General features: G+C 47.0%; 2 protein-coding genes across 2 annotated transcripts in view; one reads left to right on the forward strand and one right to left on the reverse strand.

The window, feature by feature from the left end:
- Positions 1 to 20,028, reverse strand: part of fdxr (ferredoxin reductase) — a 43,561-nt gene that overhangs the window by 14,393 nt on the left and 9,140 nt on the right. The gene's annotated exons all lie outside the window — the stretch shown is intronic.
- On the forward strand, positions 4,292 to 5,911 carry LOC139435862 (uncharacterized). The gene is made up of 3 exons (XM_071206859.1): positions 4,292 to 4,366; positions 4,449 to 5,078; positions 5,165 to 5,911. The coding sequence occupies exons 2-3, from the start codon at positions 4,704 to 4,706 to the stop codon at positions 5,909 to 5,911; spliced, it is 1,122 nt and encodes a 373-aa protein (XP_071062960.1). The 5' UTR covers positions 4,292 to 4,366; positions 4,449 to 4,703.

Consider the following 20,028-nt stretch of genomic DNA (forward strand, 5'->3'; position numbering starts at 1 on the left):
TTTATACTGATAACGAGTTCAAACAGGTGCCATTAATACAGTTAACGAGTGGAGGACAGAGGAGGCTCTTAGAGAAGAAGGTACAGGTCTGTGAGAGCCAGAAATATTGTTTGTTTGTAGGAGACCAAATACTTATTTTACCAATTCATTCATTAAAGATCAGACAAGGTGACTTCCTGGATTCTTTCCCCCCCTCTGTCTCTCATCGTTGAGGTGTACCAGGATGAACATTACAGGCCTCTCATCTTTTGAAGTGGGAGAACTTGCACAATTGGTGGCTGACTAAATACTTTTTTGCCCCACTCTAGTTGCTGATCGACAGCTGGGACACAAACCAACAAATACAAAAACATAATTCAGATCCAGTCGTCATGACTACTACATTCCCCGTTCACTTCGTACAATCTCTCATCAAGGGGGGGGGGGGGTCTCCTGTCCCCGGTACAAACACACTGCCTGAGGAAGGCTATGTGTATTCTTTTTGTCATGAACCTTTTTCGGACCACTTATTTATTTATTTTGGTGACGATCCGACCTCCATGCTGCTCCTCTGTTCAAACTGCATCCACCAAACAATATGATTGATCTCCACCTCCCCAAAATAACCAACATCTGACACGGTGTGAGACGTCTTTTTTAGCTGTTCTGTCGTCATTTCCTGCTCTTCTTCATAAAGTCAGTCAGAATGAATGAATGGGCATTTCTTTGACTATTTATAGGCAAATCTGGGCGTTAAGTGAAGCCCGCAAAAGCTGCACCGCTTTTCCAGTCGATTGTGATTTATAAAGGGAAACCGGCGTAGGATGTGCTGTACGCACTTTCCTGCGCCGGTACGCAGTCTTTTATGAATCGGAGAGTGTAGGTGCGTATTTATTTGCTTTGTCCTACGTAAGCAACTTTCCCACGTCAATCCTACGCAAGGATTTATCAATGAGGCCCCTGGTAACTGGAAGTGCACAAGGATGCTCCGCCCCTCTCTCTCTCTCCCCCTTCGCCTACGGCCAGCAGCTGGGTGAAAAAGCCTCAATCCCATCCTGTGCATTTAAAGCTGCGGACTATTTTATTGTGACTCTTTTAATATTCATTAGAAATAAATAAAGTGTATTTTTGCTACTGCGTGTTGTAAGGCAAATGTCAGCCTTATGGACAGAGGTACCGTGGGACTTGCCCTTCAAATGTACGCGTGTCCGCTCAATGGAAATGCGATGTAAACTTCCGATGTCAAGTCCCTGCCAGCGGCTGGACACATGTTACCAGTGTTTACCATTGTTACCAGGGGCACAAGAATACCCTCCACTGGAGGGTGGGTGCTGCTGCTGTGAATAAGGCCGAATATGGAAGCCGTTGAGCGGACGATAAAGCACCGCAAAATACACCACCTTAAGTGTTGCCAGGGGCACGAGAATACCCTCCACTGGAGGGTGGGTGCTGCTGCTGTGAATAAGGCCGAATATGGGAGCTGATGAGCGGACGATAAAGCACCGCAAAATACACCACCTGTAAGTGTTGCCAGGGGCACGAGAATACCCTCCACTGGAGGGTGGGTGTGCTGCTGCTGTGAATAAGGCCGAATATGGGAGCCGATGAGCGGACGATAAAGCACCGCAAAATACACCTCTTTTCTGAGTCACCAGGGGCATGAAGTTCTGGAGGGTGTGAACATCTGGGTTTAGTCCGTTGGGGAGTGCTTAATTCCGGGGGTCTGGGGTCTCATGTTATGGAAGTATGGATGATTTTTGAAATTCTCGAAAAACGGCTAAGTGCCAACGGAGGAGGGGGTCAAGTCTTCGGCGCTTCGGGACGAAGCCCCCAGAGACTTTTGCACTCCCCCGTTGCAATTTACAACGGAGAGGGGAAACGAGACCCTCCCTTCCCCCGCCCAAAAAATTCATTCATCTTTTCCAAGCTACCATCTGCACGAAATCGGAAACCCGGTTTTTGAGAGCACTAGAAAAAAACGAGCTATTTTCACATGATGGGGAAATCATGGAGGAATGTATCCGCCTCATGAGCACTTTGGATCGGATACAATTGTTGCCTGGAGGACCCCCATCATGGTTCTCACAAAACTTTAAGTTTCAAACTGGTCTCGGGAAGGAATTCAAGGGAGTTGTCACGGAATAACGAGCCACTATTTTCGGATACAATTGTTGCCTGGAGGAACCCCCAATCATGGTTCTCACAAAACTTTAAGTTTTCAAAACTGGTCCTGGAGGAATTCAAGGGGAGTTGTCACGGAATAACGAGACACTATTTTCGGCTAAATGGTTGCCTGGAGGACCCCAATCATGGTTCTCACAAAACGTTACGTTTTCGAACTGGTCTCTGGAGGAATCAAGGGGAGTTGTCACGGAATAACGAGACACTATTTTCGGCTCTAAAATGGTTGCCTGGAGGACCACAGTCATGGTTCTCACAAAAGTTACGTTTTCGAACTGGTCTCTGGAGGAATTCAAGGGGAGTTGTCACGGAATAACGAGACCACTATTTTCGGCCTAAAATGCGTTGCCTGGAGGACCCCAGTCATGGTTCTCACAAAACGTTACGTTTTCGAACTGGTCTCTGGAGGAATTCAAGGGGAGTTGTCACGGAATAACGAGACACTATTTTCGGCTAAAATGGTTGCCTGGAGGACCCCAGTCATGGTTCTCACAAAACGTTACGTTTTCGAACTGGTCTCTGGAGGAATTCAAGGGGAGTTGTCACGGAATAACGAGACACTATTTCGGCTAAATGATTGCCTGGAGGACCCCAGTCATGGTTCTCACAAAACGTTACGTTTCGAACTGGTCTCTAGAGGAATTCAAGGGGAGTTGTCACGGCAGGGGGGTCTGCTGGAGGCTACTGCCGGGTGCTCCGTCCTGCGCTTCACACGGGACCCGGCTCGAACACTCGGAACTCTGACTCCAGCGCGGTGGTGGCGGCCTCGCCCTGGTCGTCCACCGTGCGCCCTCCGGGTACCCTGACTCCCCTGCCTCCTCCGGGAAGCAGGGTGCGAGGGGTCATGCGAGGGGTTCAATGCCGGGCGCTCCGTCCCCCAGGGGGACGGAGCGCCCGGAGGGTACTGTTATCCCCACGTTGTCGTACCCGAAACTGTCGGGTATCCTTTGGGAGAACCAGACTCTGGAGGAACGTGAGGGGGGTTGTCAGGGGACTCTACCCGCCTTATGGAACACTATTTTCGGATACTTTTTGTTGACTTTCATGCATCTTTCCATGGATGAATTATTGTATTTATTTTTAACTTTTTGGTCAATTTCATCCAGTTTTGGCCCCCGCCTTGCCTGGATGATAAGACCAAGAGATGACAGGGATCTCTGCCCGCCTAACGAGTGCCTAAATGGGACACCGCACGATGATGCAAATGAAAACAAACACTGATTTGAAAATAAGCTGAGTGCATCTTTCTTGAGTCTTTTCACGCTTCCTTCTTTTTCACCCACGATTCTATACCTTCTACTGGTGACATTTCCCGGTACCGAAATGCTCAAGAATACAGGTCGGATGGCGGTCCGTTGTCCGATCTGTAATAGTTCCTACCGCGCCCTGAGCAAGCACCTGCAGAGGCACCATGGTGTGCGTAACTTGGTTGAAAGAAAAATTCTGCTGTTGTTGGCCAATGGACGGACCAACATTAGGCTCCATCCCTGTACCATTTCAGGATGCGAGTACCGCGGCACAAGGCTGGATCGCCACTTGGACAGAGACCATGTTGAGCTGTCCTGGGAGGAAATACATGTGGTTCAAAATAAACTGAAAATGACAGTGGCAAAGAAGGAGCTTTATGAACTCCGAATGACAAACCCCACGATAGGAATGATTACCGCTTGGGCTGTTGATATGGTGGAAGACGACGATGTACTGTCACAACCTCCACCCTTGTCCCCGGTGAATGAATGTGACAACCCGGACTGTAAGGACTGGAGGATGGAGGCAAACACAGTGAGGGCTCAGCGGGACAGATATGCTGCTGAGGTGAAATCCCTGCGCTGCAAGTTGCAGCAGAGGATAAAACACAAGCGACAGAGGATGGATCAGCGGGCCGGGGACATGCCCGTGTTCGATGGGGAGGAACGAGAGCGGGTCATTCTAAAGAAACGACCCCGAACAGAGTCGACACCAACGAGGCTGTCCAAGTCGAAAGGTCCCTCCTGCAGCAAGTCTCCCATTCCCGCCTGCAGCAAGTCTCCCATTCCCGCCTGCAGCAAGTCCCCCACTGGCTCTCACACACATTAATCCAGCTCCTCAGAACCTGCATCCATGCATACCGAGGCCTCGTCAACCTCCCCTCCCATACATTCCCCCTGGTTCCGCGGCAGGGGCCGGGGAAATATAATGCGGGACATCACATTCCCACGGATCATGGGTAAGTGTGTTGAATATTTGACAAATGCAGTTTCTGTAACACACCATGTGTTGTCATTAAAGTACTGTTTTATATTTCACAGAGGAGTATCTGCAAGGATACCGGGAGCATTATGTAGGTATCGACCCACCAGTGAGGCTCCAAGAAAACACAGTCTCCAAACTAAGCAGAGTGAAGTCGTTCCTAAGTTTCATGGCTCACGGTTTCAATCGCCTGTCTGACTGGCTCTTTTTGAGGGATCTCAAGAGGATACGCGGGTGGTCCCGGAGCCTGATAAAGTCTTCAGGTCACGACCTCCGACTTCTATATCAAAAATATATCACACTTTCTCAAGTACATGGCCGACACACCGTGCAAAGGGAGCAGGCTCAGCCAAAACGACATGATTTTAATCAAACGGGAAGTAGTTGCCATCCTGAAGTCCCTGAAGAGAAAAGTACTTATCCACCAGATGCAAGTGAAGCGTGACAAGATGGAAGGTCTGCCGAGCCATAACGACATCATGACATGCTTGACTTCGACCAACACTCGCATCCCTCAGCTCCTGGATGTGATGGCCAGCAATCCGACTACCGCAACCCGGATACTCCTCTATGGGTACATGACCCTCCATTGTATTTACGGCCACCGTCCGGGGGTCTACTCCAACATGACCAACGCCGAGGTCCGAAAGGCGGATACAACTGGCACTGCCTTTGGCTACCTCATCCATGTAAGTGCTATTAAGCAATGTATTTATTCTGGCAGTTATATGCATGATTGATATTGTATTGACACTCTCTAACTCTGTCATAACAGGTAAGCAACCACAAGACGGCCAACGCGTTCGGGGAAGCGCAGCTGTACCTCACCGTAGAAGAATTTGGATGGATGAAGAGGTGGCTGGAAATCAAGGGTACGCTGACCTGCACCCAGAGCCGCTACTTCCTATACACAGCGGGGAAGAACCCGTCCAGGAACCTTGCCTACTCCCTGAGGTTGGCATGGGCTGATGTGGGGCTACACGGTCCCATTAACTTCACCGACCTCCGCACAGTCCACGCCGATAATGCAAAGAGGTTTCAAGACAAAGGCAACCGCCAAAGAGTGAGTGATTTCATGTGTCACAACACTGCAACTGCAGACAAATTTTACGCGAATAATCCTTCTTTGAAGGAGGCTGCGGACATTCGGCTGCTCTTCACAGAGTCACTGCAAGCAGCAGCGGCGGCATCGACAGCAGCAGCAGCGGGAAATGAAGACACTTTGGCGGGTATTGACATCGACAGTGACAGCTCTGGAGAGGAGCACAGCCCCGCTCCCTACCAAGACTCTCTACCAAGACTCAGCGATGCCGAGACGTCAGATGAAGAATTCTCCAAAAATGTCAACGCTTGGAGAGCGAAGAGGGACCAGTCACTGGCCGAACACAGCCCCTCAGACATGGGTGAAGAGAGGGTGCCATACTCTGCACCGACTTCAGCCACTGTTGCCAGTGATCAACTTGTAAATATGCAATGTTTTGTTGTACTCAGTCCCCTTGTAAATACTTTATATCCTGTGTGAATGTATTTATTACTGTAAATATTACTGTAAATAAAGTTTGTTAAAATTACTTACTTTGTCTTCTGTTTTTAAAGCCCAATATGGGTTTTTTCCCTTTAATATCCCCAGGGGCACGATATTCTGGTTCTGGTGGTAGCATGGAGGTGTTTAGTCCGAGTGAGGAGTGCTCAAGTGTGGGATGATTTTTAAGGTAGAAGAGGGTAAAAAAAGTTAAAGTGTGAACCTCCAGCAGGGCAGGTGGTGCTGTGAAGAAGGCCGAATATGGATGCCGATGGGCGGACAATAGAGCACCGCAAAATACACCCCCCTTTAAGGTTCCCAGGGGCACCAGTTTCTTGAGGGTGTGATCATCTGGGTTTAGTCCGTGGGGGAGTGCTTAAGTTCGGGGGCCCGGGGACTCAAGGGGCACGATGTTCTGGAAGTACGCATGTCAGGGAGAGATCCTGGAGCTCCTTAGTCCGTGTTTTGGGGGTCTTGGAGCGGCCCCGAAGAGGTGGCTTTGTCGGTGTACGTAATGGGTAAGAAAGCCACCCTTGACGGGTCGTCAAATGTGGATGAAATGGACAGATTCCTGTACATTTCATGCACTTTTAATGGGAGGATGAAATGTAAGTGTGAACTAGCCTGTTTAATCCGATTTTGAGCACTCTTTTCCCCGCATAAACTAGTTTAAATCACCGTTAAACACTTATTAAAAATGTCTATTTAATGGACTTCCCGCTATGCATTAAAGTCCGTGATCTGTACACACTAACCTGTACACTTGGCAGACCGCGACGGGTAGTTAATGTCCACACAGTGAACACGCAAGTCCCGAGAGTATTCACAGTAATCTTACCGAGCTTTCACACACTAATTCCTAGGTAAGAAAGCCCTGTACATATCCCTGGATGAAATGGCCATGTGCACCCCTGTATTCACAGTAATCTTACCCAGCTTTCACACACTAATTCCTGGGTAAGAAAGCCCTGTACATATCCCTGGATGAAATGGCCATGTGCACCCCTGTATTCACAGTAATATTACCCAGCTTTCACACACTAATTCCTGGGTAAGAAGGCCACCCTGGACGGGTCGTCAAATGTGGATGAAATGGACAGATTCCTGTACATTTCATGCACATTTAATGGGGTCGTCGAATGTGGATGAAATGGACAGATTCCTGTACATTTCATGCATTTTTAATGGGGTCGTCGAATGTGGATGAAATGGACAGATTCCTGTACATTTCATGCACTTTTAATGGGGTCGTCGAATGTGGATGAAATGGACAGATTCCTGTACATTTCATGCACTTTTAATGGGGTCGTCGAATGTGGATGAAATGGACAGATTCCTGTACATTTCATGCATTTTTAATTGGAGTCGTCAGTTCCAGGTTCCAGGCCAAATTTGGAAGCTCATAGGCGGCCTGCCATGCGCCCCCACCCGTGGAAAGCAAAAAAAAGTAAAGAAAACGGTCAATTATATGTTAAAATAATCAAAAATGAAGTTTTTGAAAATTCTCGAAATCGGAAACCCGGTTTTTGTTCGCTATTTTCACTTGATGGGGAAATCATGGAGGAATGTATCCGCCTCATGAGCACTTTGGATCGGATGAAATTGTTGCCTGGAGGACCCCCAATCATGGTTCTCAAAAAACTTTAAGTTTTCAAACTGGTCTCTGGAGGAATGCAAGGGGAGTTGTCAGGGGACTCTACCCGCCTCAAGAGGCACTATTTTGGGATACATTTTATCCATTTTCACCCCTTTTTATGGTTCTTCCAAAAAGTTAACTTGTACTTTCTCCGACTCTGGAGGAATGCAAGGGGAGTTGTCAGGGGACTCTACCCGCCTTATGGAACACTATTTTGGGGTACTTTTTTCCCATTTTCACCCCGACTCTGGAGGAAGGTAGGGGGAGTTGTCAGGGGACTCTACCCGCCTTATGGAACACTATTTTCGGATACAATTGATCCATTTTCACCCTTTTCTCTGGTTCTTCCAAAAGTTGACTTGTACTTTCTCCGACTCTGGAGGAATGCAAGGGGAGTTGTCAGGGGACTCTACCCGCCTTATGGAACACTATTTTGGGGTACTTTTTTCCCATTTTCACCCCTTTTCTCTGGTTCTCCAAAAAGTCAAGTCAGACTTTTTTCCTGATTTCTCACTGATCGAATGGCAAACGCGACCCGCCATCGGAGGGCCTCCGCCGGCCCGGCCTCGTGCCGGTGCTCTGGCGGTCGGTTCCTCCGAACTGCGGGTTCAACTCTGATGGCCGGGAGGGTGTGCTGCGTGGGGGTAACCCCGCGGAGCACAGCCTTCCTGCCCGCCCGATATGAAGCGTGACCGAGACGAACCGTCTGACTCAAGTGTCCCACCACGGGTCCCGCGGCGGGACGGAGGTTCCGGGCTGGAACCTCCCCACCTCCGCCGCGGTGCACCCGGCAAACACTGTTTCTCGAACCCTCCACTGTTGCATAGCTGCGGCAATTGGCCTTGCTCCGGGCACCGGTTCCCCCGGGGACCAGTGTTCGGTGGCTCCACATGATATATGGTCGACCCTACTTCATAACATGCTACTCTCATCGAATCAGTTATGGTTCCCTTGATTGCTCAACGTTACTTGGGTGACTGTGACACGTCTAGACCTAATACATGTCAACGAACGCTGACCTTCGGTGAAGTTCCGTGGTTCGTGCATTTATCAGATCCAAAACCCATGCGTGTGCTCTCCGGGGCGCCCTGGGACCTTTGGTGACTCTAGATAACCTCGCAGGCCCTCGTAGCGACCACGGGTAACGGAGAACCATGGTTTGATTCGGGAGAGGGAGCCTTACCATGGTATAGGGTTGACCGTACTTCATCACAGGCTACCCGTTTGATCCTGCGTACCAACCACATATGCTTGTCTGCAAAGAGTGAACTGCCTGGTCCTGCCCCGGTGTTCCTCTACGGCTAGTGTCCAGCCGTGATATATGGTCGACCCTACTTCATAACATGCTACTCTCATCGAATCAGTTATGGTTCCCTTGATTGCTCAACGTTACTTGGGTGACTGTGACACGTCTAGACCTAATACATGTCAACGAACGCTGACCTTCGGTGAAGTTCCGTGGTTCGTGCATTTATCAGATCCAAAACCCATGCGGGCGCCCTGGGACCTTTGGTGACTCTAGATAACCTCACAGGCTCTCGTAGCGACCACGGGTAACGGAGAACCATGTTTTGATTCGGGAGAGGGAGCCTTACAACCGGTTACCATTGTATAGGGTTGACCGTACTTCATCACAGGCTACCCGTACCAACCACATATGCTTGTCTGCAAAGAGTGAACTGCCTGGTCCTGCCCTGGTGTTCCTCTACGGCTAGTGTCCAGCCGTCAGCTGTGCTATCAGCAAATTTGACCCGCCATCGGAGGGCCTCCTCCCCGGGTCCACATGCCGGTGCTGGACGGTCGGACTAATAATATTTTACAGGGCTCAGGGGTCTGCTCCTGGAGCGGCCTGCCATCGGAGGGCCTCCTCCGGCCCGGCCTCGTGCCGGTGCTCTGTTCCTCCGAATTGCGGGTTCGACTCTGATGCACTTTGAAGCTCCTGGAGCGGCCTGCCATCGGAGGGCCTCCTCCCCGGGTCCACATGCCGGTGCTGGACGGTCGGACTAATAATATTTGACAGGGCTCAGGGGTCTGCTCCTGGAGCGGCCTGCTATCGGAGGGCCTCCTCCGGCCCGGCCTCGTGCCGGTGCTCTGTTCCTCCGAATTGCGGGTTCGACTCTGATGCACTTTGAAGCTCCTGGAGCGGCCTGCCATCGGAGGGCCTCCTCCCCGGGTCCACATGCCGGTGCTGGACGGTCGGACTAATAATATTGTACAGGGCTCAGGGGTCTGCTCCTGGAGCGGCCTGCCATCGGAGGGCCTCCTCCGGCCCGGCCTCGTGCCGGTGCTCTGTTCCTCCGAACTGCGGGTTCGACTCTGATGCACTTTGAAGCTCCTGGAGCGGCCTGCCATCGGAGGGCCTCCACCTCCACCGGCCCGGCCTCGTGCCGGTGCTCTGGCGGTCAGTTCCTCCGAACTGCGGGTTCGACTCTGATGGCCGGGAGGGTCAAATCCCCAAATATGTGTATTTGCCCAAATGATGGAAATAAACAAAATGCTATTTTACAGGACAAGACAGTACAGGACATGCCGGATGTAGGTGTATTTTCACAGCTTTCTGGAAATACACCAAATGTGATTTGCAGGGCGACCCAAAGCTCCTTTTACCCAAGTGATGTGCACGTCGCACAGCACGGAGCTCATTTCATTACATGGTTTACCAGGGGCACTAAGGTTTTACCCGGATGTCCTTATGTGTTTAGTCAGAGTGCTTGAGTTTGGGTACACGTCTTTGCCAGGCACTCACAACCGAATATGGAAGCCGGTGAGCGGACGATAAAGAACCACAAAATACAACACCTTTAAGTGTTGCCAGGGGCACGAGAACATCACATCCTCCACTGGAGGGTGGGTGCTGCTGCTGTGAAGGAGGCCGACTATGGGTGCCGATGGGCGGACGATAAAGCACCGCAAAATACACCCCCCTTAAAGTGTTGCCAGGGGCACGAGAACATCCTCCACTGGAGGGTGGGTGCTGCTGCTGTGAAGGAGGCCGACTATGGGTGCCGATGGGCGGACGATAAAGCACCGCAAAATACACCCCCCTTAAAGTGTTGCCAGGGGCACGAGAACATCCTCCACTGGAGGGTGGGTGCTGCTGCTGTGAAGGAGGCCGACTATGGGTGCCGATGGGCGGACGATAAAGCACCGCAAAATACACCCCCCTTTAAGTGTTGCCAGGGGCACGAGAACATCCTCCACTGGAGGGTGGGTGCTGCTGCTGTGAAGGAGGCCGACTATGGGTGCCGATGGGCGGACGATAAAGCACCGCAAAATACACCCCCCTTAAAGTGTTGCCAGGGGCACGAGAACATCCTCCACTGGAGGGTGGGTGCTGCTGCTGTGAAGAAGGCCGACTATGGGTGCCGATGGGCGGACGATAAAGCACCGCAAAATACACCCCCCTTTAAGTGTTGCCAGGGGCACGAGAACATCCTCCACTGGAGGGTGGGTGCTGCTGCTGTGAAGGAGGCCGACTATGGGTGCCGATGGGCGGACGATAAAGCACCGCAAAATACACCCCCCTTAAAGTGTTGCCAGGGGCACGAGAACATCCTCCACTGGAGGGTGGGTGCTGCTGCTGTGAAGGAGGCCGACTATGGGTGCCGATGGGCGGACGATAAAGCATCGCAAAATACACCCCCCTTTAAGTGTTGCCAGGGGCACGAGAACATCCTCCACTGGAGGGTGGGTGCTGCTGCTGTGAAGGAGGCCGACTATGGGTGCCGATGGGCGGACGATAAAGCACCGCAAAATACACCCCCCTTAAAGTGTTGCCAGGGGCACGAGAACATCCTCCACTGGAGGGTGGGTGCTGCTGCTGTGAAGGAGGCCGACTATGGGTGCCGATGGGCGGACGATAAAGCACCGCAAAATACACCCCCCTTTAAGATTCCCAGGGGCACGAGATTCTTGAGGGTGTGATCATCTGGGTTTAGTCCGTGGGGGAGTGCTTAAGTTCGGGGGCCCGGGGACCCAAGGTGTGCGAGGTTCTGGAAGTACGCATGTCAGGGAGGGATCCTGGAGCTCCTTAGTCCGTGTTTTGGGGGTCTTGGAGCGGCCACAGAGAGGTGCTTTTCCCCGGTGTATTTCATGGAAGTCTGAAATAGCCTGTTTGCTCATGTCAGGGAGAGATGCTGGGGCTGCTGCGTCCGTGTTTTGGGGGTCTTGGAGCGGCCCGAAGAGGTAGCCTGTTTGCTCAAGGCAGGGAGGGATCCTGGGGCATGTACATCTCCCTGGATGAAATGTACATATCCTCCCTATATTCACATCAATCTTACCCAGCGTTCACAAACTAATTCCTGGGTAATAAAGCCATGTGCACACTGTATTCACATCGATTTTACCCATGTTTCACACACTAATTCCTGGGTAAGAAAGCCACCCTGTACGCGTCGTCAAATGTGGATGAAATGGACAGATTCCTGTACATTTCATGCACTTTTAATGGGAGTATTGAGGTGTGGATGAAATGGCCTGTTTAATCCGTTTTTGAGCACTCTTTTCCCCGCATAAACTAGTTTAAATCACCGTTAAACACATATTTGAAATGTCTATTTAATGGACTTCCCGCTATGCATTGAAGTCCGTGATCTGGACACACTACCCTGTACACTTGGCAGACCGCGGCCGGTAGTAAATGTCCACCCAGTGTACCCACCAGTCCCTAGAGTCAGATTCCTGTACATTTCATGCACTTTTAATTGGAGTATTCAGGTGTGGATGAAATGGCCATACCTTCCCTAAATTCACAGCAAACTTACCCAGCTTTCACACACTAATTCCTGGGTAATAAAGCCATGTGCACACTGTATTTAAAGTAATCTTACCCAGCTTTCAGATACTAATTCCTGGGTAAGAAAGTCACCCTGCATGCGTCGTCAAATGTGGATGAAATGGACAGATTCCTGTACATTTCATGCACTTTTAATGGGAGTATTCAGGTGTGGATGAAATGGCCATACCTTCCCTAAATTCACAGCAAACTTACCCAGCTTTCACACACTAATTCATGGGTAATAAAGCCATGTGCACACTGTATTTAAAGTAATCTTACCCAGCTTTCAGACACTAATTCCTGGGTAAGAAAGTCACCCTGCATGCGTCGTCAAATGTGGATGAAATGGACAGATTCCTGTACATTTCATGCACTTTTAATGGGAGTATTCAGGTGTGGATGGAATGGCCATACCTTCCCTAAATTCACAGCAAACTTACCCAGCTTTCACACACTAATTCCTGGGTAATAAAGACATGTGCACACTGTATTTAAAGTAATCTTACCCAGCTTTCAGACACTAATTCCTGGGTAAGAAAGTCACCCTGCATGCGTCGTCAACTGTGGATGAAATCGACAGATTCCTGTACATTTCATGCACTTTTAATGGGAGGATGAAATGGCCATACCTTCCCTAAATTCACAGCAAACTTACCCAGCTTTCACACACTAATTCCTGGGTAATAAAGCCATGTGCACACTGTATTTAAAGTAATCTTACCCAGCTTTCAGACACTAATTCCTGGGTAAGAAAGTCACCCTGCATGCGTCGTCAAATGTGGATGAAATGGACAGATTCCTGTACATTTCATGCACTTTTAATGGGAGGATGAAATGGCCATACCTTCCCTAAATTCACAGCAAACTTACCCAGCTTTCACACACTAATTCCTGGGTAATAAAGCCATGTGCACACTGTATTTAAAGTAATCTTACCCAGCCTTCAGACACTAATTCCTGGGTAAGAAAGTCACCCTGCATGCGTCGTCAAATGTGGATGAAATGGACAGATTCCTGTACATTTCATGCACTTTTAATGGGAGTATGAAATGGCCATACCTTCCCTAAATTCACAGCAAACTTACCCAGCTTTCACACACTAATTCCTGGGTAATAAAGCCATGTGCACCCTGCATTCACATCGATTTTACCCATGTTTCAGACACTAATTCCGGTAACACTTTACGGTAAGGGTACATGAATCATCATGAATTCATGCATGACTTAATGCATGAAAAAGCATGAATTAATTCATGTAGTACTCATGTAGTACTTCATGAACTATCAGTAATGTACAGGTATTAATGGTATCTCATGCATGACTTAATGCAGGAACAATACCTTAAGTAATGCATCAACTAAGGTATCTCAATCATCATGACTTCTGAGTTATTAATGATGTTCATGTTTTCTTCATATAGATCTGCAGTTAAAGTGTCAGGCCAAAAAAACGGACCAGTCACAGCAATTCCAAGTGTTGTAAATCATGAGTAACTAAGCATGACTTTGTCATTACTTCATCATGTTTGTGCCCCTTCAAATAAAGTGGTGACCTGTTCCATCGTTTACACTGATAAATAACATATGATTAATGGTCAACACACTGAACAGGGTTGGAGTCAACACTTTCAACAGACTACATGCACTGCTGTGACCGACCGACCGACCGACCGACCGACCGACCGGGTCACCACTTTATTTGAAGGGGCACAAACATGATGAAGTAATGACAAAGTCATGCTTAGTTACTCATGATTTACAAAAAAACGGCTAAGTGCCAACGGGGGAGGGGGTCAAGTCTTCGGCGCTTCGGGACAAAGCCCCGGAGACTTTTGCACTCCCCCGTTGCAATTTACAACGGAGAGGGGAAACGAGAGCTCCCCTCCTCCGTCCAAAAAATTCATTCATCTTTTCCAAGCTACCATCTGCACGAAATCGGAAACCCGGTTTTTGAGAGCACTTAGAAAAAAACGAGCTATTTTCACATGATGGGGAAATCATGGAGGAATGTATCCGCCTCATGAGCACTTTGGATCGGATGAAATTGTTGCCTGGAGGACCCCCAATCATGGTTCTCACAAAACTTTAAGTTTTCAAACTGGTCTCTGGAGGAATGCAAGGGGAGTTGTCAGGGGACTCTACCCGCCTCAAGAGGCACTATTTTGGGATACATTTTATCCATTTTCACCCCTTTTTATGGTTCTTCCAAAAAGTTAACTTAGACTTTTTCCGACTCTGGAGAAAGGTAGGGGGAGTTGTCAGGGGACTCTACCCGCCTTTTGGAACACTATTTTCGGATACAATTGATCCATTTTCACCCTTTTCTCTGGTTCTTCCAAAAGTTGACTTAAACTTTTTCCCACCCTGGAGAAAGGTATGGGGAGTTGTCAGGGGACTCTACCCTCCTTTTGGAACACTATTTTCGGATACAATTTATCCATTTTCACCCTTTTCTCTGGTTCTTCCAAAAGCTGACTTGTACTTTTTCTGACTCTGGAGAAATGCAATGGGAGTTGTCACGGAATAACGAGACACTATTTTCGGCTAAAATGGTTGTCTGGAGGACCCCCAATCATGGTTCTCACACAACTTTAAGTTGTGAAACTGGTCTCTGGAGGAATTCAAGGGCAGTTTTCACGGAATAACGAGACACTATTTTCGGCTAACATGGTTGCCTGTATGACCCCCACTCATGGTTCTCACAAAACGTTAAGGGCGTTCTCCCCGGCAACCCGCCAGCAGATGAAAACACACACCCCTCCGCCTCTCCACCTCTTCCGAGGGACGAGGGAACCGCGCGGGGGTCTGCTGGAGGCTACTGCCGGGTGCTCCGTCCTGCGCCTCACCGGGACCCTGACTCCAGCGCGGTGTGGCGGCCTCGCCCTGGCCGTCCACCGTGCGCCCTCTGGGTACCTGACTCCCCTGCCTCCTCTGGGGGCAGGTGAGAGGGGTTCAATGCCTCCCCGGAGGATACTGTTATCCCGGCAACCCGCCAGCAGATGAAAACATAAAACACTATTCTCCCTTACTTCAGTTCTAAATCAAATGAGCCAGACAGGAAACCCCCTTTAACCACTTGCTTATCCTATTATTTTTGAAATTGTTTATCAAAGTTGTGTTACAAGCAGGTTAGATCTGTAATGAATTAAAATCAATATTTAAAGATGCAATATAAGTTAAATATATTGTTAAGGTAATTACTGTTTTATTGTGAAGGCATCTCTGGCGAACAGCGGCCTTTGGCTTTTATTTTGAAAGGCCGTTCCGGAACAGCGAGTCCGATTTCTAGAAACACGGCAAATTGACAATCGTTCTAATGCATTAACTATAGTCGTGAAAGAGACAAGGAGGGGGAAGGCGTGTGGAAGCAAGCAATGAACTGAAAATGCCACCAATCCTGTTTTAACGTGATGGCGCACATTGAAAACCTAAGCGGGCATAAGCACCCCTGTCATAACTGACAAGCGTTCAAAAACCTTTCTGCTTATCCCTTAGGCTACTACTTTTTGTTTTATTCATAACCTAAAAATACAATTGTGATGAATAGCTTGCTTTTGTACCATTACATTTACCAACATAAAACAAGGTCTGTACTAATCAACAATGACAACCTACAGACAGCTCATTTATTTAAATATACGCAATATATTGACTTCGCTTTTATTTATCTGACTTAATTAACGTGCTTCCCCCCCTTTCAGCCACTAGATGGCAGCAGCAGAGCACAAATGAGCTTCACTCTTCTGAGCGAACGTCTGATTTCCACAGACAATGCTCACACAGGTTATTCAGGTAAAAATCACACAGATTTATTCCCCGTACAGTTTGTCTAGCTTGATAACGTGCTTCATATGTCGTCACGCAGGACTCTCTGCCTACCTTGCGATCAACGTTATGTTTACGTCAGCCTTTCAAATTAATTTTTACAGACAAGGGAAACGAGAGCCGGTCTCGTCACAATGTAGGTGACGTTAGCGCTCTCTCCCAAGGATTTAACATATAACAGTCCGCTGACACTTTCGCTTATTTGGCCTGAGACTGTTATTTACCCCCAGTTTTAAACGGCGGCTCGATCTGAAAATATCGAGCATCCAGGTTTCGTCGTGTAGGAATTACACCTGACAGCCCACGAACTGCACCGCCTCCACGCCACTTCAGGAATAAACTACCTGAGATCCACGCTAACTGCTTTATATCTCGTCACGCAGGACTCTCTGTACCTTGCGATCAACGTTCACGTGTTTTATATAACTTTCCTAACATGGTAAAAATATGCATCGTATATTCCATTTAAACTTCAAAAACACTGTGAAACGCCTACAGACAATCCTAAAGTTGTTTAACTTATATGTAGCTGCAGGGCCCTGCTTGATTGTCTGAGACGTCTAAAAGTGTTTGTTCCCGACCCATGCGATCGTCTGAATCCTTCCACAGCTCTGTTTATTCAGGTACGTCGGGTCACAATTTGTTAGGAGATTTGGTGGACAACTCGTCCGCTTTCTTAAATCTCCTCGCGTCCCTAAACAAGCTGTTATCTTACAGGAAGGAAATCCAGAGCATACAAGTAACCGTTTAACAATAATCCACTTTAATGGTAATATACAATGCAATACAATCAAATACAGTACAAAATAAATACAGATCTGTGGGATCCCACATTTACCTGATACTCACGTGAGCCAGCGAGAGGAGAGAGAGAGGGCACACAGCGGGGTTCCTGTCTAAATACCTCGCTTCCAAGAGGAGGAGTTATCTGCGCCTCCCTTCCAGACAAGTGATTGGCTGCCCAAATTATTATCAACACCTCACATCTTAAATTCCCCAATCCCAGTGGCTCAGCTTCATTATCACAGGGATGACTGTATGTTAACTCCTGACCTTCCCCCTCTTCCTTTGTCCTCAAAAAACCAAATGTTCACAGGCCCCAAAAACAGTTCACAGTTTTCTTACCCAAATCATTTTCCCTTTTTGAATACATACAAATATGTCCTCACAACACACACACACACACACACACACACACACACACACACACACACACACACACACACACACACACACACACACACACACACACACACACACACACACACACACACACACACACACACACACACACACACACACACACACACACACACACACACACACACACACACACACACACACACACACACACACACACACACACACACACACACACACACACACACACACACACACACACACACACATTTAATAGTACTCAATTGTAGCACTATATATCAGAACATGTCAAAGAAGAATCAATGCATTACTGCTGGGTAAGTACTGCATAACGTACTTTATGTGAAATACATCTTACCTGTGGGTTATTATTGACCCTACTCACATACTGTATAACCAGTATAATATATATATAATTTATATATAATTCTATAATTATTTCATAGACATTTTTTCATGTCAAAAAATGTATTTAACATTAATGTTATATTTGATTGATATAAATATACAAATATATATCATTATACTTCACAAATCTCCAATGAGGATCAAAGTGAAAAAACATGTTATGGAAACAAAGAGAAAAGTAACAACGTACAGTAACACAATATAGCACATGAGAAAATGTAGTACCAATCCAAAAAGTGCAGACAATAAAGACTATGGATTTTGACTGCAAACTAAGTTAACTAATAGTTATTTTAGTTTTACACTCATAAATGCTCCAAGAAAGAATCCTTGGTTCAGATGTTCAAAGGCTAAAAGCCCCCTGTCTTGCACCAGGTAGCGTCATATCATCATGACTGATGAGTTTGAGCACATAAGACCACAGTGTTTCAAAGTCACTAAGTACAATTCATCAATTTTGAAGGGCCATCTACGAATGACCATGTACCATTGTGAGCTGTGAACCCTAATGTCATTGTATCTCATGCTTTGTACTCTTGTGCACTCATCCTCGGCTGAGATTGATGTTGAAAGTGGATGACATTGTTGATGATGATGTTGGTGATGTTGTTAATGTTGTTAATGATGTCACGACTTATGTCTTGAATGTTGTTGTATTATTGTTGTATTATTGTTGTATTGTTTTAAGTGTCGGACCCCAGGAAGAGTAGCTTCTGTCAAGAGCAAAAGCTAATGGGGATCCTTAATAAACATAAACGTAAACATAAAGATAAGTAAATAACTTAAGCACCATTTTTAGGGAGTTGTATTGTAATTTTTAAAGTTCCATTTCCTGTAAACTCTTTAGCTGTTGTACTTGCTACCCCTCTGCATGTGTTTAATGCTTTACGTTACTTTGCAGATTCTGATTATAATTACAAAATGATTAACAAACAATTAGGATGAATGTCCACAATAAAGATTTTACTTGGCGATATTTTGTTGAAATTCACAAGCTACCAAGTCGTAATTATAATAAAAAGCTGCAACATTAAAGATAATGTGCATTTTGATGCATCAATAATCATAATTCAATAATACCATAACACATATTCTAAAACGTGACATTTTGTGTTTATTTCTATATATATGTGTGTTCTTTGCTAGCACTTCAGTACTTTTACTTATGTAAACTGTCAATGCAATACTTTTTTCACCACATACTTTCTTATCTGCAACTTTTAATTTAGTAAAAGAGTACTTTCTCCACACAATAAAAGACTCAAGTGATGTTTCTATTGAAGAGAGTCTGAGGCAAAATCATTTCCCATGCAGATGTGTGTTTATTGAAAAGCAGAACATATGCAGAATACAGTGAAACAGAGCCTTAATACTCAATCATTAACCTTGTTCTTGAAATTTATTTTATTTTATTTATGTATTCATTTATTTAACAGGGACATCAATGGATATTTCTGTAAACGTGCCAGAGTTAGCCAAGAGGCTATTTTTCATCTGTAGTCCCTGGACAGATTTTAAAAGTCAACCTCAAAATGATTTGATTAGTTTGTATTGACAGAGAGTTAAATAATATAATGAATTAGCCTTGATACTTACAGGATATATTTTCATTATTATTACTGTTATATATGAATCACATTGTTTTATATAAAGACATGTAGAGAGAAAATGTTTTCAAAGAGCCATCACCAAATTATTTCACAAACATAAATGGACTCTGCTTTCTACTTCAGTGAGTGTTGAGAACTCTCTGCCTTTACTAATAGAAACACAGGTACTCAGTGGAGCCCTTGGTTCCTGTATTGAGATTTTTCTGGATAACAGTGAAGCCAACCTTCTTATAATCTGGAACCAAAGCTGGGTTGAGCAGCAGGACGATGGTCTTAATGGGTGTCTGCTGTTCCTCTTTCGTGTACCACATGAACACATGTGGTGCGTCGGAACCTTTGGTCCCCTCGTTCAGGTCAACAACCACTTGCTGGTAATGTTGCTGCTGATATTTCATAATCTGATCATCATTGATGGAGACTTGCAGATCTTTGAGTGCCTTCTTGGGGTCCGTGGTCCGACGGTACCAGATGAAGACATCGGCTCCACCTGCATCTCTGTTAGTATCTTCATCCATACGGATGTAGCCATTCTGAAAGTAGTCGGTGTCTGATCCGTAGGAATCAGTGGCAGTGATATCACAGATGTAGGTTTGCTCCGCTCTCTTCAGCCACAAGTGGATGCTGATCCCCTTAGCCTTGCGGTTCAGATCACAGGACACTCTCTCGTAACCAACACCAAACTTTGAAGCTTCATTGCCTG

This window comes from Pseudochaenichthys georgianus, chromosome 19, assembly GCF_902827115.2.
Source record: "Pseudochaenichthys georgianus chromosome 19, fPseGeo1.2, whole genome shotgun sequence".
NCBI classification, from domain to species: domain Eukaryota; kingdom Metazoa; phylum Chordata; class Actinopteri; order Perciformes; family Channichthyidae; genus Pseudochaenichthys; species Pseudochaenichthys georgianus.